This window comes from Heterodontus francisci, chromosome 4, assembly GCF_036365525.1.
Source record: "Heterodontus francisci isolate sHetFra1 chromosome 4, sHetFra1.hap1, whole genome shotgun sequence".
Classification (NCBI taxonomy): Eukaryota; Metazoa; Chordata; class Chondrichthyes; order Heterodontiformes; family Heterodontidae; genus Heterodontus; species Heterodontus francisci.
Window position 1 is genome coordinate 108,982,017 of NC_090374.1, and position 27,258 is coordinate 109,009,274.

At 46.3% G+C, this 27,258-nt stretch overlaps 1 protein-coding gene across 4 annotated transcripts in view; it reads left to right on the forward strand.

Annotated features, from left to right (window-relative positions):
- The window catches only part of pcsk5b (proprotein convertase subtilisin/kexin type 5b), a 503,063-nt gene that overhangs the window by 182,072 nt on the left and 293,733 nt on the right, over positions 1–27,258 (forward strand). For all 4 annotated transcript variants that reach the window (XM_068029979.1, XM_068029980.1, XM_068029981.1 and 1 more), the window contains exon 9: positions 9,539–9,639. In XM_068029979.1, the coding sequence (XP_067886080.1) occupies positions 9,539–9,639 (101 nt within the window). The remainder of the gene's footprint in view (positions 1–9,538; positions 9,640–27,258) is intronic.

Consider the following 27,258-nt stretch of genomic DNA (forward strand, 5'->3'; position numbering starts at 1 on the left):
TCCTTACTGGATACAGTTCTTCCAGTACCTCAACAAAAGGTCATTATTCATGTCTGAGACTTATACTTATAGCAATTAGGAAGAAGGAGCTGCGGGACCCGAGAGAAGTCCTGTGAAAAGGTGCCCCGAACACCCAAAACATCCACGAACGGCCCCGCCGGCCGCAACTTCAAAGCGCCCGCGGGAGATGGCTCGGAGAGCATCTGCAGCGCACTGTCGGCAATGCTGCATGCCTTTATTTAAGCCACTGCAAAAAAAAAAACCCTTAGCAAATGTAATCACCTCTAAGTCTGCCAAATGATGCTTCACCTCCCGAAGGACGTGGATGAGCTTTCCGGACGTCGATGGTGGGCACTGAGGAAATGGCTTATTACCTGCACCAGATTCCACCCCCCCTCCCCCCCCCTTTACCCCCCTTCCACCCCCCCCACCCCCGTCCCCTTCCCTGCTCCACCCTCTCAGCTCACCCCCTCACAACCCCGTCCCAGCCCGCCCCCCCCTCGCACCATCTTCACCCCGCACCCCCTTCCCCTGCACCCCCCCCCCACCCCCTCCCTCTACCCCTCCCCCTTGCATCCCCTCCTCCCACCGGCACCATCCTACACCTGTGTAGGGGCCCCAACAACCCCACTGCCTTGTGGGCGTCTCTGGAGAGACCAAGGCTAAGGGAGTAAACCCTAACAGAAAATCCGGAGCGGAACCCCGTAGGCGGTCATGTGTCACCTTTGGCATGTTTCCGGCAGTTCCTGCAGCCATACTGGTGCCAAACGTCGTGTCCTGCACTCCTTTGGACCCCACCAGAAAGGCCGAGAGGGGGGTTTTGACGACTGGGCAACTCTCAACCTCCATAAATTTGCCCAGGCATGCGCCATGGAGAGGTCACTCCATAGTTGCCTCACAGCGACTGAAACAACACGGAAGGCAGCAGTTACGGGTTATAAGTCCAATTGGCCTTTATAGCCACTCCAGGCGCTGCTTCACAAACCACTGACCACCTCCAGGCGCGTATCCATTGTCTCTCGAGATAAGGAGGCCCAAAAGAAAAGAAAGAAATTAGGAACAGAAACTCTGGCTAATTATTCTCTTCCTGATCCAGGAGTGCAGTAGTCAGTTGTAGTATGAATACTTGTGTCCCAGCTGAGAACACCTAACTCAGCAATTGATCAGAGATTGGACCTGGGATCTTCCTGGTATATGTGTGGCTATGATTTCTTTAGTCTTAGGAAGTGGGGGGCAGCCAGACACAGTCATCTGTTCTGCTGCCTTGTTCACATTACAATGCTGACACAAAAGATGGGGTTGGGATTAGCAGACTTGGAGCCATGTGATGTTTTCTTTAAAAAATTCTGTTGACTTTACCCTTTTTTCTTTGCATTCTTGGCAAAAAAAAAAGGAATTGCAAATCTAGAATAAAAGCTGTAAGTACACAGGCCAGTTAACACCCGTAAAGATGAAGGACATGCAAACTGTTCTGATCGGGTCGACACCTGAAGATGATGCTGACAAATATACTGTGCATTGCCAGCATTTTCTGTTTTTATTTCAATTTCTGTTCTCCTGAATTGCTGATTTGCAGTTGGAATCTTTTCTTCAGTGAGAGTTATTCACCTCACAAACTTGCGTCAAGTATAAAAGCAGTAAATTTGTAGGTTGAGGCGCCAATATTGTATTTTATTAAGGAGCATTAAATCAGCACAGAAAGTGAGCATGGAATTATACAGCACAGAAGGAGGCTCTTTGGCCCACAATGCCCATGCCTGGTCTTTGAAAGAGCTATCCAGTTAATTGTATTCTTTCAGACGGTGCATTCCCGATCATCATAACATGCAAAGTGTAAAAAAATTCTCCTCCTCTTCCTCCGGTTCTTTTGTCAATTATCTTAAATCTGTGTTCTTTGGTTACCAACCCTCCTGCCAGTGGAAACTGTTTTTCCTTATCTATGCTATCAAGATCCTTCAAAATTTTGAACACCTCTATTAAATCTCCATTAACCTTCTTTGCTCTAAAGAGAACAATCCAAGCTTCTCCAGTGTCTCTGGTACCATTCTCTTAAGTCTCCTGTGTATCCTTTCCAAGAATTCTGATTCATGCAATTTTCCAGTTTTTCTACATGCTTACTTATTACGTGCTGGGAAACCAACACAGACTCAATGGAGAATATAGAAACAAGTGCAGTATCTAGCACATCTTCAAATCAGGTGTAGGTACCTACATATTAGACACCAAGTGCAGCAGGCTTTAGACAGAGCTAAACAGTCCCACAACCAGTGGTTCAGAGCCAAGCTTTGTCACTCTGTTCACAGCTAATTGTGGCTAGATGTGGTAATCAGTCAAATAGCAAAAGGAGGAGGAGGCTTCATGAGCATCCCCATCCTCAACAGTGGTTGAGGCCAGCATATGACCACAAGATGTAAGTCTAAAATTTTGCTAATGCCTCTCGCCAATGTGGGCAATCCCATTCAGCATCTTCTGAGGTTCTCCACCATCATAGTTGTCCAGCCTACGTGATATTAAGAAGCAGCTTAGCATACTGGATACACCAAAGGTTATGGGCCCTGACAAAATCCATGCTGTAATGCTGAAGTCCAGCCAGACCAGAACTCGCTGCCCCTCCCCTCTTCCCCAACCAAATACTCCACTCTGATATTAGTATCAGCAACGTGGAAGATTGTTCCTGTTTGTCCCAACTTTATCTAAAAAAAAATAAAATCGGGGGGATAACTGGCCAGATTATGTTTCTGCTAATGGTCTTCTCCCAATTATCAGTAAATTGGTGGAAGGAATCAGCAATAGTGCTACCAATTATCTCCTCACCAGAACCACCCTTCTCAACTCATCACAGCCTTGATCCAGACATGGATGCAAGAACTGAATGCCAGAGGAGAGGTGAGAGTAACTGACTGATATCATGGAAGCATTTGACTCAGTATGGTGCCTAGAAGTCTTGGCAAAACTCTTGTCAGTGGGGGTCAAGGGGAAAACACTGCATTGGCTGGAGTCCTACCGGACGCAAAGCAAGATGATTGTGGCTGTTGTCGAAATGAGTCATTGCTGCCCAAGGATGTTGCTGCACAAGTTCCTCAGGGCAGCCCCTCAACCCGATCATCGGGACAGTGGCACCGTGGTTAGCACCACAGCCTCACAGCTCCAGGGACTCGGGTTCAATTCTGGGTACTGCCTGTGCGGAGTTTGCAAGTTCTCCCTGTGACTGCGTGGGTTTTCACCGGGTGCTCCGGCTTCCTCCCACAGCCAAAGACTTGCAGGTTGATAGGTAAATTGGCCATTGTAAATTTCCCCTAGTGTAGGTAGGTGGTAGGGAATATGGGATTATGGGTTAGTATAAATGGGTGGTTGTTGGTCGGCACAGACTCGGTGGGCCGAAGGGCCTGTTTCAGTGCTGTATCTCTAAATAAATAAAAAATAAAATCTTTCGCTACTTCATCAATAACCTTCCTTCTTCATAAGGTTTGGAATGGGGCTGTTTGCTGATATTTCCATGAAGTTCTATTCCATTCATGATACCTCCAATTATGTAGCCGTCCATTCCACCCTAAGCAGTAAATGGACAATATCCAGGCTTGGATGACAAGTGGCAGAAAAATTTTGCGGCACGTAAGTACCAGGTATTGGTAGTCTGCCAAATGAAAAAGCCCTTTCACCTCCATCTCTAGTGCACCACCATTAAAATCGAGAAGATGGTCACCATTAACCAGAAGTTTAACTGGACCAGCCATATCAGCAACTTGGCTGCAAATGCGATGGGTTCGGCAAAGAGTGGTTCAACTCAAAATCACAGAACTGTTATAGTGCAGAAGGAGGCCATTCAGCCATTGTGACTGCACCGGCTCGATGAAAGAGCAATTCACTCAGTTCCATTCTCTTGCCTTCTCCCTGTAACCTGGCACTTTCTTCTTTTTCATATAACTTTGCTTCAATTGCACCTGTCTCCATCAAGTTCTCAGGCAGCACATTCCAGCCCTTAGTCACACTTTGCGTGAAAGGTTTGGCACTTTTCCTCCTCTTACCAAATACTTGAGATCTGTACCCTCTCATTCTCGATCCTTTCATGAATGGGAACAGTTTCTCTGTATCTACTCTGTCCAGACCCCTCATGATTTTTGAATACCTCTATAAAATCACTTCTCAGCCTTCTCTTCAAGGAAAACAATCCTAACTTCTCTAATCTATCTTCATAACTGCAGTTCCTCATCCCTGAAACCATTCTTGTGAATCTTTTCTGCACTTTTTCCAATGCCCTCTCGTCTTTCCTAAAGTGCGGCACCCAGAACTGGGTGCAATACTCTAGCTGAGGCCAAACTAGTGTCTTATACAAGTTCAACATAACTTCCTTGCTCTTGTACTCTATGCCCCTATTAATAAAGCCCATTATTTATTAACTGCTCTTTACACCTGGTAGGTGGGCCTTATCCGATGACCTCAGTGGATTCACACTGTCAAATTCATCCAATAAACCATGAAACACGAGAATTATTGTTATGGTTATTGGGGTGAGGCAGTGGAAAAATCAGCAATAGGAAGACTGACTATTTCTCACACTGTTGTTTTAGTTTTTAGTTTTAGAGATACAGCACTGAAACAGGCCCTTCGGCCCACCGAGTCTGTGCCGACCATCAACCACCCATTTATACTAATCCTACACTAATCCCATATTCCTACCACATCCCCACCTGTCCCTATATTTCCCTACCACCTACCTATACTAGGGACAATTTAGAATGGCCAATTTACCTACCAACCTGCAAGTCTTTTGGCTTGTGGGAGGAAACCGGAGCACCCGGAGAAAACCCACGCAGACACGGAGAACTTGCAAACTCCACACAGGCAGTACCCAGAATTGAACCCGGGTCCCTGGAGCTGTGAGGCTGCGATGCTAACCACTGCGACACTGTGCCGCCCTCAAGACCGAGACTGTTGTCTCAAGACCGTATAACCTGTGATGGTCAATGTTTGTGCAACTTCTCCACCTGCTTGTAGTATGGGTCTGAAGACATTTCAGGTCTGTGACTTTGCATCAGAACTGGAAAAGATTAGATATATAATAGGCTTTGAGCATGTGAAAAGGGGGTGGGGGCAAGAACAAAAGGGAAGGTATGTGAGAGGGCAGGAGAGGATTAATGACAAAGATGTCACGGAACAAAGGCAAAGGGAGTACTAAAAGTTGTATTAACTAATGCTTTGTTTTTTAACACAACTATTAGCACTCTCTTTTCACAAGTCGCAAATGTCTACCCGCACATTGGAGTGATGTGGAGTATTTCAGGTCGATGTGCCTCTGTCAGGAGTAATCATGTTTATTCACCCCCTCCTCCCCAAACCCCCAACCGCCTCACCTTCGCCCCCCTGGTTCCTCCCTTCTCTTGCTCCACCTCTCCCCCACAACGTCTCCCTGCCCAGACCCCCCTCTCCCCTCCCTCCCTCTCTCCCTCCCTCCCTCTCCCTTCCTCTCCCCTGACCCCTCTCTTTGTCCCCTGCTCTCTCTCTCGCCCTCTCCCCCCTTCTCTCGCCCACTCCCCCCCTTCTCTCGCCCACTCCCCCCCTTCTCTCGCCCACTCCCCCCCCCTTCTCTCGCCCACTCCCCCCCCCTTCTCTCGCCCACTCCCCCCCCCTTCTCTCGCCCACTCCCCCCCCCCTTCTCTCGCCCACTCCCCCCCCCTTCTCTCGCCCACTCCCCCCCCTTCTCTCGCCCACTCCCCCCCCCTTCTCTCGCCCACTCCCCCCCCCTTCTCTCGCCCACTCCCCCCCCTTCTCTCGCCCACTCCCCCCCCTTCTCTCGCCCACTCCCCCCCCTTCTCTCGCCCACTCCCCCCCCTTCTCTCGCCCACTCCCCCCCCTTCTCTCGCCCACTCCCCCCCCCTTCTCTCGCCCACTCCCCCCCCTTCTCTCGCCCACTCCCCCCCCCTTCTCTCGCCCACTCCCCCCCCCTTCTCTCGCCCACTCCCCCCCCCTTCTCTCGCCCACTCCCCCCCCCTTCTCTCGCCCACTCCCCCCCCCTTCTCTCGCCCACTCCCCCCCCCTTCTCTCGCCCACTCCCCCCCCCTTCTCTCGCCCACTCCCCCCCCCTTCTCTCGCCCACTCCCCCCCCCTTCTCTCGCCCACTCCCCCCCCCTTCTCTCGCCCACTCCCCCCCCCTTCTCTCGCCCACTCCCCCCCCCTTCTCTCGCCCACTCCCCCCCCTTCTCTCGCCCACTCCCCCCCCTTCTCTCGCCCACTCCCCCCCCTTCTCTCGCCCACTCCCCCCCCTTCTCTCGCCCACTCCCCCCCCTTCTCTCGCCCACTCCCCCCCCTTCTCTCGCCCACTCCCCCCCCTTCTCTCGCCCACTCCCCCCCCTTCTCTCGCCCACTCCCCCCCCTTCTCTCGCCCACTCCCCCCCCTTCTCTCGCCCACTCCCCCCCCTTCTCTCGCCCACTCCCCCCCCTTCTCTCGCCCACTCCCCCCCCTTCTCTCGCCCACTCCCCCCCCTTCTCTCGCCCACTCCCCCCCCTTCTCTCGCCCACTCCCCCCCCTTCTCTCGCCCACTCCCCCCCCTTCTCTCGCCCACTCCCCCCCCTTCTCTCGCCCACTCCCCCCCCTTCTCTCGCCCACTCCCCCCCCTTCTCTCGCCCACTCCCCCCCCTTCTCTCGCCCACTCCCCCCCCTTCTCTCGCCCACTCCCCCCCCTTCTCTCGCCCACTCCCCCCCCTTCTCTCGCCCACTCCCCCCCCTTCTCTCGCCCACTCCCCCCCCTTCTCTCGCCCACTCCCCCCCCTTCTCTCGCCCACTCCCCCCCCTTCTCTCGCCCACTCCCCCCCCTTCTCTCGCCCACTCCCCCCCCTTCTCTCGCCCACTCCCCCCCCTTCTCTCGCCCACTCCCCCCCCTTCTCTCGCCCACTCCCCCCCCTTCTCTCGCCCACTCCCCCCCCTTCTCTCGCCCACTCCCCCCCCTTCTCTCGCCCACTCCCCCCCCTTCTCTCGCCCACTCCCCCCCCTTCTCTCGCCCACTCCCCCCCCTTCTCTCGCCCACTCCCCCCCCTTCTCTCGCCCACTCCCCCCCCTTCTCTCGCCCACTCCCCCCCCTTCTCTCGCCCACTCCCCCCCCTTCTCTCGCCCACTCCCCCCCCTTCTCTCGCCCACTCCCCCCCCTTCTCTCGCCCACTCCCCCCCCTTCTCTCGCCCACTCCCCCCCCTTCTCTCGCCCACTCCCCCCCCTTCTCTCGCCCACTCCCCCCCCTTCTCTCGCCCACTCCCCCCCCTTCTCTCGCCCACTCCCCCCCCTTCTCTCGCCCACTCCCCCCCCCTTCTCTCGCCCACTCCCCCCCCTTCTCTCGCCCACTCCCCCCCCTTCTCTCGCCCACTCCCCCCCCTTCTCTCGCCCACTCCCCCCCCTTCTCTCGCCCACTCCCCCCCCTTCTCTCGCCCACTCCCCCCCCTTCTCTCGCCCACTCCCCCCCCTTCTCTCGCCCACTCCCCCCCCTTCTCTCGCCCACTCCCCCCCCTTCTCTCGCCCACTTCCCCCCCCTTCTTCTCTCGCCCACTCCCCCCCCCTTCTTCTCTCGCCCACTCTCTCCCCCCCTTCTCTCGCCCACTCTCTCCCCCCCTTCTCTCGCCCACTCTCTCCCCCCCTTCTCTCGCCCACTCTCTCCCCCCCTTCTCTCGCCCTCTCTCTCCCCCCCCCCTTCTCTCGCCCTCTCTCTCCCCCCCCTTCTCTCGCCCTCTCTCTCCCCCCCCCCTTCTCTCGCCCTCTCTCTCCCCCCCCCCCTTCTCTCGCCCTCTCTCTCCCCCCCCCTTCTCTCGCCCTCTCTCTCCCCCCCCCCTTCTCTCGCTCCACCTCTCTCGCCACCCTTGTCCCTCTATCTGTCCCCCCCCCTCTCCCCCCCCCTTCTCTCGCCCTCTCTCTCCCCCCCCCTTCTCTCGCCCCTCTCTCTCCCCCCCCCCTTCTCTCGCTCCACTTCTCTCGCCACCCTTGTCCCTCTATCTGTCCCCCCCTCTCTCTCTTGCAGAGCAGCTTCGGGGTTGTCCATTTTTTTTTTCAATCACAACTGGCAGTTTCACAACCGAGAGGTGCTGAGGGCCGAACACCAGTTCCTGAACTTTGGACAGCCTCATAGTTTTCTGGTGGGTTTGTAAAAGAAAGTTGGATCCCGTCCGAAAACTGCAAAGCTGTCCGAAGTTTGAAAACCGCTGTTCTGCTGTGAGCACCTGTCAGCTGTGAAACTGCCAGTTGAGTTTTTTTTAGACGCAGTCTGCTCGGAAAGAAAAAGCCAATGGGAAATTTCTCATCCGTGAAATTACCAGTCACTGACCTCAATTTTTTTTTACCGTGGACATTCGTATCTGTGCACAGACAGGTCGTTGAATCCTGCTATCCAGGACTGGACAGTCTGCTTAATCAACACCCCTGACTAATCTACACCCCTGAATCAATTAGATGGATGAGAGTGGCCATGTCATCGGAGGGATGTCTGAGGTGATAAGGTTGCTAAGTTGCACACCATTGTAACTTCGATGCCACTGTTGCATAAAATCCTGAATTCCCGATCTTCGCCATTATGGGAGCACCATCGTAGTAAGGGTTCTTGTGGATCAAGGAGAAGATCCACGGAAAGCATTTCAGCAAATTTGTATGGGCATTAAATGCAGAATTCTCAGCATCAACACACCAGGAGCAAATAAAAAAAATAAATTATCAAAGCTGCACAATTTTCAATGAGTCATGGTGCCCTTAATAGTTAATTTGAATATTAAAATGTGACCAGTTTATGTCATTGTCCACATGGGCGCAAGGTGCAGAGTTAGCAATAAAATGGTGAGTAGAATTGTATTTGTAGGTAAACACATAGTTTTTAAAAAGTCAAACTTCTAGACATGAACAATAGTGAAACCTTTGACACATATTTCAGATATTTTCAATTTTCTTAAAATTTTCAATCTTATTTCATAAACCTGGAATGTTATTTCTGTAGCTTCAGCCTCAGATATGTAGTCAACTTTTCAAACAAAAAGTACAAAACGAATACCTGCAAGGCTTGGATATCAGGCCAAATTGAGCCATTGTTTGCCCCACCATGACTTTGGTTTCTCAACACTTGAAGTCTGTGGTTAATTTAAAAAAAAAATCTACATGTTTACTTTCTTCCTTAATGAGCACAAACAGTTTTCCATTTTTAATACCAGTAGAAAATTTGCTTCTGTCTCAGTCTCTTCCCATTAGTGGCAAAAATAATTCCTCAACTTTGGTTCCCTTTTATTTGTGGCTCCCATCGGGAGGGAAATATTGTTCCCAATAAAGTTAGGGATGGGAGAGGGGAGTATGGAAATACATGCCATGCCTCTTCATTATGCACTGCTTAGCCACCTGTAATTATGCATTTTTTAAAGTTGGGAAGTTTACTTTTGGCTATGCAAAACAAAAAGTCAAATTTGTGTAAGCTACAACTGGATCAGAATTCCTACTATTTAAATTGCAGCAGTTTAGATTTTTTGGAGTGGAAAATGTAGAGAGGACTTTTTAAATAAATGATTTTGGACAATTTGTTTCAGATCACAACTGACCTCAGGCAGCGATGTACAGACAGCCACACAGGAACCTCTGCTTCTGCACCAATGGCTGCTGGAATTATAGCACTGGCACTGGAAGCAAAGTAAGCTCCAATTCGTTTCGGGAGAACTTGTGTTAAATGGCTCTTCTGTAAACTTCATGAAAACTGACAAGCTCAACTGAATTAACTTAATTAGATACATTTTAGACACCTACATCTTCATCATTTTCACAAGGCAGTTATTGTCATGTCTAAAATATTTTCAAGTTACTACATTTATCTTATGGGCTGTTTGCTGAATGGACTTGGCTGAGTGCATGGGTATATTTGGTTTAATTGCGAGGCTACTGCACCCAAAAAAATTAAACTATTGCTGAAGAGCAATCCCAAAAGAGACAGCATTTCACAATTATTTAGGTTTTGCTGTTGAAGAATATTCCAAGGAAGCTTGTGTGTACGCTAATGATCATTTTTGCTTCAATGCGTTGTGTGTTTACCAAGCAGGACCTGTGTAGTTTATTTGTTCAGCTGGGCATCAGGCCAATCTAACAGGTAGATGGGGCCAAATTTCCTAAATAGACTCATACAGCTAGTTATTTCTCACACAATTCATTGAAAGTTGCTGCCTTTGAAAGGCATTAGGTCTGCCTTGTTTACTTCATTTAAAAAAATGTTTTAAGCTTATTTAAAATACCTTATGAAAGATTTTCTGCCTGAGGTACTGGGGTCATCATGAGGTTTGGCAGTATAGGGCTGTGATGGATTGTTTGAATGCTTTCTTTGACCTGGGTTGTCATGCACTTTGAGTTGGGGGAAAATGCGGATTTAATCACTGTCTGAACTGTGACTGGCACATGAGAAAAGCAAATGTGTTCTGAGATGGATTATTGGCAGTTGAATTGTTCGTGCATGCATCCGGTACAAATTATCTAACCTTTGTAATATCAGTGTAATTTTATGCAGATATGCCTTTCAGAATCCAGAAGATCATACTGGTGACATCACCTTTCGCAGCTGAAATATGATCTTAATTATTCTCTTGTGTTTCTTGGCCAGACCTTTTATAAAACTATACCCCTTTCCCACCCCACCATTCCTTTTAGCCATTTGCTTCTAAAAGATGCTTGAGGTTTTTTTTATCCTTTGCATGCTGATTTTAACCATTGCAATGTAATCCATTTCTAGCTGATTCCATTGAAGTACAAATGCTTTTTCTCATGTGCATTAATAAAGGTAACAATTATCCCTCCCACTTCTAGGGGACTCTAATATAAGCAGAATCATTTGGAAGGTTAGAATTTTTTTTTTGCGTCTATAAACTCTCCCCAAGCCAAACCCTACTGCATCAACTTATTTGTACCACTATAACATTGTTCTATAACATTATATGAATACTTGGGGATGCAATCAAATATTTTTTCCATCATATTTTAAGATTTCAACATCCTTTTGCCTGTATCCAAACCAAACCAAACCTCCTCGTCCCAACAACAACCCAGCTATAGCGCTGAAGAGTTGTGCTCCAGAACTAGCTGTGCCTCTAACTAAGCTGTTCCAGTGCAGCTACAACACTGGCATCCACCTAACAAAGCGGAAAATTGCCCAGGTATGTTAAGTCCCCAAAATATCAGGACAAATCCAGTCGGACCAATTACTGCTCCATTCGTCTCCTCTCCGTGATGGAAGGTGATGCCAACAGCGCTATTAAGCTGTACCTGCTCGTTGTTACTCAGTTTGGGCTCCACTAGGCCTGCTCAGCTGCAGACCTCATTACATCCTTGGTCCAAACCTGGACAAAGGGCTGAATTCCAGAGGTAAAGTGAGAGAAACTGCCCTTGGCATCAAGTCAGCATTTTGATTGAGTGTGGCATCAAGGAGCCCTAATAAATTTGAATTCACTGGGAATCGGCAGGGTGGGGGGACTCTCCAGTGGCTGGAGTCATACCCAGCACAAAGGAAGATGGTTGTGGTTGTTGGAGGCCAATTACCTCAGCACAGGACATGGTTGCAGGAGTTTCTGAAGGTAATGTCCTAAGCTCAACATCTTCAGCTACTTCATTAATGATCTCCCCTCCATCATAAAGTCAGAAGTGGAGATGTTTGCTGATGATTGCACAGTGTTCAGTTCCATTCACAAGCCCTCAGCTAATGAAGGCCACGCCTGCATACAGCAAGACCTGGACAACATTCAAGCCTGAACTGATGAGTGGCAAGTAACATTTGTGTCACCGAAGTGCCAGACAATGACCATCAGCAACAAGAGAGAGGCCAACAGCTTTCCATTGACGTTCAACGGCATTACCATCACTGAATTCCCCCACCAACAACATTCTGAGGGTTACTGTTGACCAGAAACTTAACTGGACTAGCCACATAAATACTGTAGCTACAAAAGCAGGTCAGAGGCTGGGTATTCTGCAACAACTAACTCCTCAAAGCCCATCCAACGTCTTAACGACACATGGCAGGAGTGTGATGGAATACTCTCCACTTGTCGGTCTCATCACCACCACCTCATATCCCATGAATGAATATGAAAAAAATATTCCATCCACCCATCACCTCTGTGCTTGCTGACCTAAATTGGTTCCCAGTTGAGCAATACCTCTTTTTAAAAAAAATTCTCATCCTTGTTTTCACATCTCACCATGGTCTCCCTTCTCATCTCCTCCAGCCCCACTACCCTCCGAGATCTCTTTGCTCCTCCAATTGTAGCCCCTTCTGCATCTCAGATTTTCATCACTCTTCCACTGGTGGCCATGATTTCAGGTGTCTGGACCCCAAGCTTTTCCTAAACCCCTCCAGTTCTCTACCTCTCCTCCTTTAAGATGATCCTTAAAATCTAACCCTTCGACCCAAACTTTGATCATCTGCCTTAATATCTCCTTATGTCGCTTAGTATCAAATTTTGTTTTTCAATGCTCCTATGAAGTGTCTTTTGGAGTTGTACTATGTTAAAGATGCCATATAAATACGAGTAGTTGTTTACCATTTTTATTGCAACAAATGTTCTTTTTTGTCAGTGCTGAACATTTTTAACTTGGTCTTTTTATCACTAAAATCAGCATATAAAAGGAGAAGTTCTGTTCCGTTCCAGACATGCTAGTTACAGTGTTCTTTCCAAGCGCAAATTGATAAGACTGGAGGCAAAAGAAAGTTTTATGATGTGAATTACGCAAAACTATCCATTTAAGAATGAGCATCCTATGCCATGGTCAAAGATTGGCTTTGCATTCAATATTGATGGCTAACTATTTATTAGGCATCTCTCAAATACATTATATTCATGGGAATATATGCTAAACAACGAGTCACAAATCAAACAATAGGCACCAACATGGGGTGGTGGCTTTGATGTATGTTTTTAGACTTTGAGAAGAGGGCAGGCTAAATCGAATTGCTCCCTTTAGATAAACACCCTTTGTGATTCTGTTTCAACTGTTTACTTGAAAGTTCTAAGAATTTAAAAAAAAAATAGAATTTGAAAAAATTTAGCACAGACAAAAAGTACATTTTTGTAACGATTTGTTGAAGCCTCAGATTTGACAGCTTGTGGCCTGAAACTTCTTACAGAATTATATTGGCAGTCCACCATCAGTTTTCAGTCAGCAATGAACCTCGCAGACAAGTGATTCAGCCTCTTTGTTCTTAAAATCATTGGCAATCTAGCCAAGGAAATGGGCTAGGTTGAGTTACAGAATTTTGTTTAGAGTCTATGATTAGAGAGGAAGTATCTTTAATATTTTTATGCACTCAAGCAGCATTGGGAAACAGATAGTACATAGCTATGGTATATTACTGTTGAGTTATCTATCACGTGTAGAAGTAAAATCACTTGGTTGAAAGCCAGTGTCTCAATTTGGCAAGAGTATCCAGTCCACCTTTTGAAGAGAGGAATAGAATTTGTTGGCGCATGATGTATTACAGTAGCAGTGTACAAAGAAAAGGTTCTTTATTGCAAACCCTGGATCATGCGAAAGTTTACCTAAATATTGGCTGCCAGTATGCTAGACCAAAACCACACAAGCTGTCTCAACCCTGTGAACTGCAAGGTTCATGCCAGGATTGTTGTGGGACAACCTTAAGAGCTGTAAGTGAAGATCACCGGAGGAAGTGATGTTACGTCATACATGACCAGGGAGTTGTGGGTGTAGCTCGACAGTGAGATGTGTTCAGATGTGGCTCATGCAGTAACTATTTGTACATGTATGTTCTAGTTACGTTATAATAACCCATGTTTTCTTTGGATATTACTTGTAGTCCTGTGAGGCTTTCAATAGTTCACATATCAAAAGAACAGGTAACATTCCAAGGATATGTACTGACTTCATAAAATATGCATGTGCATGTACTTTCAATATTTCCTCATTGTGCACAGACATATATATGTGAATGTACCTTTAATTGTACAATGACTTCAAAAATGGGTGCGAACATATATCTATATGTGTCACACATTCATAACATGTATTTTCTTTGGAGCTTTCACCTTATGGGTTTTATAATAAATGTTTTCTCAGGTTCAGAATCACTGGTCACTCTGGTAAAAGAGAAAGAATTGCATTTATATAGTGCCTTTCATGACCTCAGGATGGTGCAAAGCACAACCGCTCAATTACTTTTGGAGTGTGGTCACTGAGGTAATGGAATAGAGTTCCAAACTTCTCCAACCTTTGTGTGCAGAAGTGCTTCCTAATATCACCCCTGAAAGGGTTGGATCTCATTTTTATACTATGCCCCTATTCCGAGACTTCCCAACTAACTTAAATAGTTTCTCTCTCTCTCTCTGCGCTATCTGCCCTCCTTAATATCATGTAAACTTTGATCAAATCATACCTTAACCTTCTAAATTCCAGGCAATGCAACCCCAGTTCATTTTGATCCCTCCTCAAATGTAACCCTTGGAGTCTATGTATCATTCTAGTAAATCTACTTGCCTTCCGGGAGCGGAGAGGAGCGGACCTGTGGGGAGAATGCCGAGCGAGAGAAGAGGATAAATTGGGCTCGAGGCCCAGTCACTTACCTTCTGGGAGAGGAGCGGACCTGTGGGGAGAACGCCGAGTGAGAGAAGAGGATAAGTTGAGCCCGAGGATCGAGGCCCAGTCACATACCTTCCAGGAGAGGAGCAGACCTGTGGGGAGAACACCGAGCGAGAGAAGAGGATAAATTGAGCCCAAGGATCAAAACCCTTCAACTCCAGAGACATTGCCCCCTCCAACCAGTAATAAGAGCAGTCCAGGCGTGGCAGAGTTTGAAAAAAATGTCAAGTGACATCACAGGAAAGCTGCAAGGTGATTGGTTGGTGAGTAATAGCTGTTCGTGCCTGGAAATAGCTTTAAAAAAATCAGGGGAAAGTTTTTTTTTTAAACCTACCTTATAGGTGATGAGGTTCGTATTACTAAAGTGTTTTTTTTTTAAAAATGAGTGTAATTTATTAAGGACTTTAGATTTTAGTGGATAGTGTTTGGAGTAGAATAAGGCGCTTAGTGCAGTTAGTATTTTGTAAAGGGTGTAACTAAGTAATCTAACTAAGTCATGACATGGAGCTTGCACCCGTGATATGCTCCTCCTGCACTATGTGAGAAATCAGGGATGCTTCCAGTGTCCCTGACAAACACGTGTGCAGGACATGTATCCATCTGCAGCTACTGGCTACCCGCATTACAGAGCTGGAGCTGCGGATGGATTCACTGCGGAGCATCTGCGATGCTGAGGACGTTGTGGATAGCATATTTAGCAAGGTGGTCACACCATAAGTAATGGCTGCACAGGCAGAAAAGGGATGGGTGACCACCAGGCGGAGTAGTAGGCGCAGGCAGGTCTGGCTCTGCTGCACTATAGTGGGGGGAGAGAGACTGGGAGAGCCATAGTGATAGGAGATTCAATTGTAAAGGGAACAGACAGGCATTTTTGTGGCTGCAAACGAGACTCCAGGATGGTATGTTGCCTCCCTGGTACTAGGGTTAGGGATGTCTCTGAGCAGCTGCAGGACATTCTGAAGGGGGAGGGTGAACAGCCAGTGGTCGTGGTGCATGTCGGTGCCAACGACATAGCTGGAAAAAGGGATGCGGTCCTGCGAGATGAGTTTAAGGAGTTAGGAGCTAAATTAAAAAGCAGGACCTCAAAGGTAATAATCTCAAGATTACTTCCTGTGCCACGTGTTAGTGAGTATAGGGAATGGAGAATGGACCAGATGAATGTGTGGCTGGAGAAATGGTGCAGGAGGGAGGGATTTAGATTCCTGGGACTTCGGGACCGGTTCTGGGGAAGGTGAGACCTGTACAAGCGGGACAGGTTACACTCAGGCAGCACTGGAACCGATGTCCTCTCAGGGGCATTTGCTAGTGCTGTTGGGGAGGATTTAAACTCGAATGGGAGGGGGATGGGAACCAGCATGCGGAGTCTGAGGAGGAAACAAGGATAGAGACAAAAAACAAAAAGACAAAAGTGGAAGGCATAGAAATTAAGGGCAAGAAACAAATAGGGCCATAGTGCAAACTAATGCTAAGATGACTAAGAATGTTAAAAAGACGAGGCTAAAGGCATTGTGTCTCAATGCGCGGAATATTCGCAATAAGGTAGGCGAATTAACTGCACAAATAGATGTAAATGGATACGATATAGTTGCGAATACGGAGACATGGCTGCAGGGTGACCAAGGATGGGAACTGAACATCTAACGGTATTCAATATTTAGGAAAGACAGGCAAAAAGGGAAGCAGGTGGAGTAGCCTTGTTAGTAAAAGAGGTAATCAATACAATAGTGAGGAAGGATATTAGCTCGGAGAATCCTGATGCGGAATCTGTATGGGTGGAGCTAAGAAACACCAAGAGTCAGAAAACATTGGCGGGGGTTATATATAGACCCCCAAACAGCAGTGGTGATGTAGAGGATGGCATTAAACAGGAAATTAGAGACATATACAATAAAGGTGCAACTGTAATTCTGGGTGATTTTAATCTACATATAGATTGAGCAAACCAAATTAGCAATAATACTGTAGAGGAGGAATTCCTGGAATGCGTACGTGATGGCTTTTTGGACCAATACGTTGCGGAACCAACTGGAGAACAGGCCATCCTAGACTGGGTATTGTGTAATGGGAGAGGATTAGTTAACAATCTTGTTGCGCGGGGTCCCTTGGGGAAGAGCGACCATAACATCACAGAATTCTTCATTAAGATGGAGAGAGAGAGTTGATTCCAAGACTAGGGTCGTGCATCTAAATAAAGGCAAGTATGAAGGTATGAGGTGCAAGTTGGCTATGATAGATTGGGGAACGTTACTTAAAGGGTTGACAATTGATAGGCAATGGCTAGCATTTAAAGAGCGCATGGATGAATTACAAGAATTGTTCATTCCTGTCTGGCACAAAAATAAAACAGGAAGGGTGGCTTACAAAAGAAATTAGGGCTAATATTAGATCCAAGGAGGAGAAATATAAAATGGCCTGAACAAGCAGCAAAACTGAGGATTGGGAGCAGTTTAGAATTCAGCAAAGGAGGACAAAGTATGATTTAAGAAGGGAAAATAGAGTACAAGAGTAAGCTTGTACAGGACATAAAAACTGACTGTAAAAGCTTTTACAGATGTGAAGAGAAAAAGATTAGTGAAGACAAATGTGGGTCCCTTACAGTCAGAAATGGGGAAATTTATAATGGGGAACAAAGAAATGGGGGAGACCAAATAAATACAAACTTTGGTTCTGTCTTCACAAAGGAGGACACAAATTACCTTCCAGAAATGTTGGGAAACATAGGGTCTAGTGAGAAAGAGGAACTGTATGAAATCAGTATTAGTAGGGAAATGGTGTTAGGGAAATTGAGGGATTGAAGGCCAATAAATCCCCAGGGTCTGATAATCTACATCCCAGAGTACTTAAGGAAGTGGCCCTAGAAATAGTAAATGCATTGCTGGTCATTTTTCAAAATTCTATAGACTCTGGAACAGTTCCAATGGATTGGAGGGTAGGTAATTTAACCCCACTATTTAAAAAAGGAGGCAGAGAGAAAACAGGGAATTATAGACCAGTTAGCCTGAGATCAGTAGTGGGGAAAATGCTAGAGTCCATTATAAAAGATATAATAGCAGAGCACTTGGAAAACAATGACAGGATGAATTATAGACCAGTTAGCCTGAGATCAGTAGTGGGGAAAATGCTAGAGTCCATTATAAAAGATATAATAGCAGAGCACTTGGAAAACAATGACAGGATCGGACAAAGTCAACATGGATTTGTGAAAGGGAAATCATGCCTCACAAATTTACTGGAATTTTTTGAGGATGTAACCAGTAGAATAGAGAAGGGGGAACCAGTGGATGTGGTGTATTTGGACTTTCAGAAGGCTTTCGAAAAGGTCCCACATAGATTAGCATGCAGAATTAAAGCACATGGGATTGGGGGTAAGGTACTGACATGGATAGAGAACTGGTTGGCAGACAGGAAACAAAGAGTAGGAATAAACGGGTCTTTTTCCCAGTGGCAGGCAGTGACTAGTGGGGTACCGCAGGGATCAGTGCTAGGACCCCAGCTATTCACAATGTATGTTAATGATATAGATGAGGGAATTAAATGTAATATATCCAAGTTTGCAGACAGCACAAAGCTGGGTGGAAATGTAAGCTGTAAGGAGGATGCAGAGAAGCTCCAGTGTGATTTGGACAGGTTGAGCGAGTGGCCAAATACATGGAGTATAATGTGGATAAATGTGAGGTTATCCACTTTAGTGGCAAAAACAGAAAGGCAGATTATTATCTGAATGGCGATAGATTGGGAAAAGGGGAGGTGCAGCGAGACCTGGGTGTCCTTGTGCACCAGTCGCTGGAAGTAAGCATGCAGGTGCAGCAGGCAGTTAAGAAGGCAAATGGTATGTTGGCCTTCATAGCGAGAGGATTCGATTACAGGAGCAAGGATGTCTTGCTGCAATTATACAAGGCCTTGCTGAGACCACATCTGGAGTATTGTGTGCAGTTTTGGTTCCCTTATCTGAGGAAGGATGTTCTTGCTACGGAGGGAGTGAAGCAAAGGTTCACCAGACTGATTCCTGGGATGGCAGGACTGACTTATGGAGAGAGATTGGGTCAATAACGCTTGTATTCGCTAGAGTTTAGAAGAATGAAAGGGGATCTCATAGAAACCTGTAAATTTCTAACAGGACTGGACAGACGAGATGCAGGAAGGATGTTCCTGATGGCATGCAGTCCAGGACCAGGGGTCACAGTCTAAGGATAAGGGGTAAGCCATTTAGGACTGAGGTGAGGAGGAATATCTTCACCCAGAGAGTGGTGAACCTGTGGAATTCTCTACCACAGAAAGCAGATGAGGCCAAATCATTAAGTATATTCAATAAAGAGTTAGATATAGTTAGGGCTAAAGGAATCAAGGGATGCGGGGAGAAAGCGGGAACAGGTGACTGAGTTTGGATGATCAGTCATGATCGTATTGAATGGCGGAACAGGCTCAAAGGGCCGAATAGCTTACTTCTGCTCCTATTTTTCTATGTTTCTATCTACGCTGCACTCCCTCGAAGGCCAATATATTCTTCCTAAGGTGTGGTGCTCAGAACCATTCACAGTACTCCAGGTGTGGCTTAACCAGGACTTTGTATAGCTAAAGAATGACTTCTACCCCCTTGTAATCCTCTAGATGTAAAGGCCAGCAATGCATTATTCTTTTTGTTTATTTTCTGCAACGGTTCATGGCATTTTAATGATCTGTGTACCTGGCCCATTCACTTTAATATATTAGAGTCATAGAAACAGGCCCTTCGGCCCACCACGTCCATGCCAACCATAATACCTCACCGTGGCTAACGATGACACAAAAATCTCTGCCAGGGCCCCAGCAATCTCCTCCCTTGCTTCCCATAGCATCCTAGGATACACCTGGTCAGGCCATGGGGATTTATCCACCTTAATACATTTCAAAACCTCCAACATCTCCTCTGTTGTAATGTTGATATGCTCCAGGATATCGCCGTTCCCTCCCTTGAACTCACTCGCTTCCATGACCTTCTCCACAGTAAATACAGATGAGAAGTATTCATTTAAGACCTCGCCCATTTCCCGTGGCTCCACACATAGATTACCACACTGATCCTTAAGGGGACCTACTCTCTCCCTAGCTACCCTTTTACTCTTTTTATATACTTATAGAATCTCTTTAGAGCCTCTTTAAACAGTGTTCAAATCACACGCAGCTTCCACAGTGTGGACTGTGACACCGACCACTCCCTGGTGTGCAGCACGGTTAGCCTCAAACCAAAGAAGCTGCATCACTCCAAGCAGAAGGGCCGCCCGCGCATCAGCACTAGCAGAATTTCTCATCCACAGCTGTTACGCAAGTTTCTAAATTCACTTGAAAAAGCCCTCCAAAACACTCCCACAGGGGATGCAGGGACCAAGTGGGCCCACATCAGAGACGCCATCTATGACTCAGCAATGACCACCTATGACAATTGTGTGAAGCGGAAGGCAGACTGGTTTCAATCTCACATTGAAGGGCTGGAACCTGTCATAGCCGCTAAGTGCATTGCACTGCTGAACTACAAGAAAGCCCCCAGCGAGTTAACATCCGTAACACTTAAAACAGCCAGAAGCGCTGCACAAAGAACAGCCAGGCGCTGCGCAAATGACTACTGGCAACACCTATGCAGTCATATTCAGCTGGCCTCTGACACAGGAAATATCAGAGAGATGTATGATGGCATTAAGAGAGCTTTTGGGCCAACCGTCAAGAAGATTGCCCCCCTCAAATCTAAATCAGGGGACACAATCACTGACCAACTCAAGCAAATGGACCGCTGGGTGGAACACTACAGAGAACTGTACTCCAGGGAAAATGTTGTCACTGAGACTGCCCTCAATGCAACCCTGTCTCTGCCAGTCATGGATGAGCTGGACGTACAGCCAACAAAATCGGAACTCAGTGATGCCATTGATTCTCCAGCCAGCGGAAAAGCCCCTGGGAAGGACAGCATTACCCCTGAAATCATTAAGTCTGCCAAGCGTGCTATACTTTCAGCTCTGCACGAATTGCTTTTCCTGTGCTGGGATGAGGGAGCAGTACCACAGGACATGTGCGATGCCAATATCATCACCCTCTATAAGAACAAGGGTGACCGCGGTGACTGCAACAACTACCGTGGAATCTCACTGCTCAGCATAGTGGGGAAAGTCTTTGTTCGTGTCGCTTTAAACAGGCTCCAGAAGCTGGCCGAGCGTGTCTACCCTGAGGCACAGTGTGGCTTTCGAGCAGAGAGATCCACCATTGACATGCTGTTCTCCCTTCACCAGCTACAGGAGAAATGCCGTGAACAACAGATGCCCCTCTACATTGCTTTCATTGATCTCACCAAAGCCTTTGAACTCGTCAGCAGAAGTGGTCTCTTCAGACTACTAGAAAAGATTGGATGCCCACCAAAGCTACTAAGTATCATCACCTCATTCCATGACAATATGAAAGGCACAATTCAGCATAGCGGCACCTCATCAGACCCCATTCCAATCCTGAGTGGCGTGAAACAGGGCTGTGTTCTCGGACCGACACTGTTTGGGTTCATCTTCTCCCTGCTGCTCTCACATGCATTCAAGTTCTCTGAAGAAGGAATTTTCCTCCACACAAGATCAGGTGGAAGGTTGTTCAACCTTGCCCGTCTAAAAGCGAAGACCAAAGTGTGGAAAGTCCTCATCAGGGAACTCCTCTTTGCTGACGATGCTGCATTAACATCTCACACTGAAGAGTGTCTGCAGAGTCTCATCGACAGGTTTGTGGCTGCCTGCAATGAATTTGGCCTAACCATCAGCCTTAAGAAAATGAACATTATGGGACAGGACGTCAGAAATGCCCCATCTATCAATATTGGCGACCATGCTCTGGAAGTGGTTCAAGAGTTCACCTACCTAGGCTCAACTATCACCAGTAACCTGTCTCTCGATGCAGAAATCAACAAGCGCGTGGGAAAGGCTTCCACTGCTATGTCCAGACTGGCCAAGAGAGTGTGGGAAAATGGCGCACTGACACGGAACGCAAAAGTCCGAGTGTATCAAGCCTGTGTCCTCAGTACCTTGCTCCATGGCAGCGAGGCCTGGACAATGTATGTCAGCCAAGAGCGACGTCTCAATTCATTCCATCTTCGCTGCCTCCGGAGAATACTTGGCATCAGGTGGCAGGGCCGTATCTCCAACACAGAAGTCCTTGAGGCAGCCAACATCCCCAGCTTGTACACCCTACTGAGCCAGCGGCGCTTGAGATGGCTTGGCTATGTGAGCCGCATGGAAGATGGCAGGATCCCCAAAGACACATTGTACAGCGAGCTCGCCACTGGTATCAGACCTACCGGTCGTCCATGTCTCCGCTTTAAAGACGTCTGCAAACGCAACATGAAGTCCTGTGACATTGATCACAAGTCGTGGGAGTCAGTTGCCAGCGTTCGCCAAAGCTGGCGGGCAGCCATAAAGGCGGTGCTAAAGTGTGGCGAGTCAGTGATTTAGCAGTTGGCAGGAAAAAAGACAGAAGTGCAAGAGGAGAGCCAACTGTGTAACAGCCCCGACAAACAAATTTTTCTGCAGCACCTGTGGAAGAGCCTGTCACTCTAGAATTGGCCTTTATAGCCACTCCAGGCGCTGCTCCAAACACCACTGACCACCTCCAGGCGCGTATCCATTGTCTCTCGAGATAAGGAGGCCAAAGAAGAGATAAACATTGGCGCAATATAATTATTCAACATGCCCATACTTTCATTAGCTATCACTGCTATCTGTTTGAGGGATCCACATTGCTCTTGACCACTCTTATTCCTAACAGAATTCTGAATATTTTGTGTTGATTTTGATATCCCCGGTAAGTTTCTTTTCATACTCCATATTTGTAGCTCATGCTATCTATTTTGTTAACCTTGCTCTTTATCTTTCCCATTTGCCAGGATCTCTGCTTTTTTTTGTATTCTTGTACGCTTCTTCTTTTATTTTTTTTTGTTATCCCTAATCTCTCTAGTCATCTGTGATTTTTATTTTGGCAAGTAGAGGTCTTGCCCTTTGGGTTCTGTATCACATTGTTTTTTGAATACTTTCCACTGATCTTCTGTCATTTTACCCATTTACAGATTTGCCGGTTTACTGTGGACAGTCTCTGTCTCATCCAATTGAAATCAGCCATACCTAAATCTCGAATCTTAGCTGTTTCATGTTTCTCCCTTTCAAAAGCTAAGTTGAAGTTGAGCATATTATGTTTTCTGTTAGATAAATGTTCATGCACTACAGGGCTGTTAAATAAATCTAGTTCATTGCTCATTACTAAATCTAATATGACATGCCCCCTACCTGGCACTAAGACATTTTATTGCAGAGTAAACGTTTAAAGTAAACCTCTACATCAACAGAGTAAAGACACAAAGTAAACATCTCTCTTCCACCTCAACAACATGTCTTAACCACACCCAAGAACATCCCCTGGTGTACAATGTGAATTTTACCATTTCCCCATACACTACTTGTCCTTTTGGCCTGTTTGAGTTTATCTGCAAATGTTGTGCCCACTGGTATGCCTGTATGTTTCAATTTTAGGTGAGGAAGGAAGCTACGATAACTAACAACATTCCTTGAATCTCCTGTGACAGCTGGAGAGTGCAGTACTGCTTTACCAAGTTGCACTGTAGGAGGATGACTGGAGGGAATGATGGAACAGACCAGATATCTGGGTGCCTGGAGCACCTGATAACCTCATATTCCCTTTATAACACATCCTGCATTGTAGGCCTACCAGACTCTGGCTCCAGACTTTTTTCTAATTCAGTTTTTATACCCTTAAAACAAAAATAACCTCTTTATAAAACAAAATGTTTGACTCCCAAGGAATGTTACGAGAGTGGAATGAGTACATATTGTGTGTATAAAATAAAATTTGCTGAGCAGGACGTCACAAGCTGTGATTCAGCCTCCACCTCCTGCTGTTCCTAAACTGTTTGAACTACTCTTGAGCCTTATGATGTAATTGAAGCACCTGGTTTGAATTGTATCCTTGTTTACGTCTCTACCATGTGCAATTAGTTTGCATTTCTTGTCGCTTTGAAAACCTACTTTACCTGTGGTGATACATTGTAACCAGGTTGGACACTTTTATAAATTGGTGCTTAGGAGGAAAAGCTTATTTTCAGGGAAAGTATAGTACTTGGTAGGGATTTATGTTGTGAAAATGCGTTGAAATGAACATGGTACAGCTCATCTAAGGTGTGCTAAATGATCTGAGATTTAAAGTTCAGTGGCAGGATGAAAATCAATCTTGGCCATGCTGCTATGAAGATGTACCAAGAAGGGGGACCAGGTGTCTTGCCAAAAAGGTTGGAAAATCAGAAAACAGTCACTTCCTGGTTACTATTGCATGCATCAACAACTAGTTGAATAATGTTGAAGGTTTGGAACAGTCATTTTCAGGTGATGCAGGGACTGGGAGAAAATTGGGAATTGATACGTTATATGTGGCGGGACATATAGGAAGGAGTCATACGGCAAATTATAGCCACATATGCTGCACACGAAAAAGGTAAAGCATGGGCTTGTACCTGTAGTTTGCTGCATTAAGAATTTACTGTCCCTGCGGCGGCATCATGAGTGAATCCACCACCCTCGACATTCACTCCCTCCACCACCGATGCACGATGGCAGCAGTGTGTACCATCTACAAGATGCAGTGCAGCAACTCATCAAGGCTTCTTCGACAGCACCTTCCAAACCCGCGACCTCTACCACCTAGAAGGACATGGGCAGCAGATGCCTGGGAACATTGCCACCTGTAAGTTCCCCTCCACGCCATCCTGACTTGGAACTATATTGTCATTCCTTCACTGTCACTGGATCAAAATCTTGGAACTCCCTTCCTAACAGCACTGTGGGTGTACCTACACCCCAAGGACTGCAGAGGTTCAAGAAGGCAGCTCGCCACAACCTTCTAAAGGGCAATTAGGGATGGGCAATAAATGCTAGCCTAGCCAGTGCAACCTGCATCCTGTGAACAAATAAAAAAAAATAAAAATGCCAAGTCAAATATAGAAAATAAATTGTGATGAGAGTTCGGATAACAAAATGCTGCTGGTCTTTGGTTCAGGGCAGAAATTATCACAGGATCACCAGAAACACTTCTTTAAAATTTTCCCAGCAAGCCACTTGCACCAGCCCCCCCAGCATCACATTTCCAAACCTGCCTCCAAAGAGCTGATAGAATTTCCCCCATGCTCCAGCTGGGGTCTAACCAGTATTTTATAAAGGTTTAGCATAATGTTTTTTTTTTCATTAGTACTCTATGCTTCTATTTCTAAAGCCAAGGATCCTAATTGCCTTTTCAACAGACTCCTCAATTTGTCCTGCCACATTCATAGATTTGTGTATGTGATCATCACTGAAATTTCTTGCTTCAGTCTTCAGGTTGTCGTGGCCTGTCCACTGTGGTGACTTAACAGTTTAGTCAACTTTCACGTACACAATCATAGGATCAATTGTACGTCTTTCAGCTCCTTGAGCCTGTTGGCCTAATCAACAGCTGGGTTCTTAAACATGACCTTAATGCTTGTGCGACAGAAGAGGCCACGGTCTTGTGCACAGCCCTCGAACGTCTGATGACTCAATGAGCAGTTTGTATTTGGCACTTATAAGTTTGGATCTTGGGCGAATAATGTTTGTGTGGCTCCCTGTGTCCACTTTACATTGATTAAACTACTCTCCTTATCCAGATGGCAGAATCATCGACTCAGATTTTCATGGGGCTATAATTATAGTACAGGGATAAGAGAGCATGTTTAGTAATGTATTGGGGGGAGCTGTGTATAGACGCTGCTCTCATGAGCAGAACTACAGAAGCAGTAATGTAAAAGTGCATCATGAGGAGATGATTGCTTATAAAAAAGGGGATCAGTGATTTGAAGTGCAAGCAATAATGAGATTGGTGAAGAGCTTGATGCTCTGAGTTCCTTCATGCAGAACTTGACATTTTTATTCCAGTTGTGTCCTAAGAAACATGTTTCCTCCTGGAGGCTGTGGTTTGACCAATCAGTAATGACTCTTGCTGTTGTAAAATTACATTTTACAATGCAGCTGGTCCCATCTAAATACAGCTGGAAATGCAAAAGCCTAGCTTTTTTTTTGAAAGGTGAATTTGTTTGCAGTGACACTAATTCAGCATGTCCACTAGTGCCTCTTAGCAACCAGAGCTGCAATTTCCTGATTACAGCCACCAGGAAGAATAACAACAAAGGTAGACTTGAAGCCAGTGAATGTGGCACAATGATTTGAAAGATTTGAAACCAAATGTGTTCCAGCTCATATCAGTAGCCTGGCTCAGCTAGATGCTTATTAATTGTGTAATTCACCTCCATTTCAGATTGTGGAAGGCTTACATTCCACCAATTTCATTCCCATTTTCCTATCTCCAAAATACTAATTGTAATTGGTTGAAAAGCTATAACTAGGGCCCTACCAAATTCACAGCCATAAAAAATGCATCATGGACTGTGAAATCTCGGGTCCTCTATGAAATCAGCCATTTTGCAAACTTCATGCATTTTAGTGATTGGCACAAAGCTCCTCTCGCTGATTGATGGATCAGGGAGGGCTTCCGATGCAGTTTTGAGAGAAGCAGTCTCGAGTATCAGCAGACAAGTGAGAATGCCAGAATGAGCAAATCACAAACCGCCACAACCATTACTGCAGCACATTGAGTGAAAAGAATTTCTACAAGCTGCAATGTTCCGTCGGATCACGTACGGTGGGCAGCAGTTCAGTGCCACTTAAAGTCTGAAAGCTGTCACAGCAGGAAGAGAGCGTCGACACCATACTGCTGGAAAACGAACATGCAAGAAAACAGGTAATGATTTCATCTCTTCAGGAGTCGACGGAGAGCTCAGAAAATAGTCACTTGGTTACAGTGGAATTTGTGGATGCTTTTCCAAGCACCATCATACCATTGGAAAAACTTAATCACCCAAAGTTGCAGCTATTCATTCAACATAATGTGCAAAATTGTGGTTGCTTGCCAAGTGCAAATAAAGTACGACAGGAATACCTACCAAAGGCTTTTGCTACACGTTGTGAGAAGACAAAGTCTCCGATTAACGCATATGAGTCTTTTGTAATTATTTGTGATGAGTCCACTGATGAGCAAGACAACTATATGCTGCATGTTTTGTTTGATTTTATGTCTGGTAAGGCTGAAGATGTACAGTCAGGAAAGCTAACAACAGTGCTCGTAGACTGTGTCCACTTAGAAGCTGTTAATTACACCACAGTTTCCCAAGTGATCAAAACTGTTGCAAAATACGGTGCAGATTTCAATAAAGTGTCTGCTTTCGTTAGTGACAATGTAACCTATATGACAAAATCTTTCAAAACTGTGGTCCAAGGTGTAATACCTAATGCTGTCCATATTACATGCAGTGTACATATAATTTCTCTTGTCCGTGAGGTGTGGAAAATTGAGTTTGGTAATGTCGACAAGCTGGTCAGCTACATGAAAAAGATCCTCAAATATTGCCCTAGCCGCAAGCTTTGATACAGGCAACACATTGCAAATGCAGCTGACATTGGGAGAAAAAGCATCGCCCTTCCTCCAGAGTCAGTAATTACACATTGGAATGCTTGGTTTCGGGCAGTACAGTATCATGTAGCTCACCTGAAATACTACTCAGACTTCATCTCAGAAGAGCTCTCACTGACACCGAAAACACAGGTTTTAA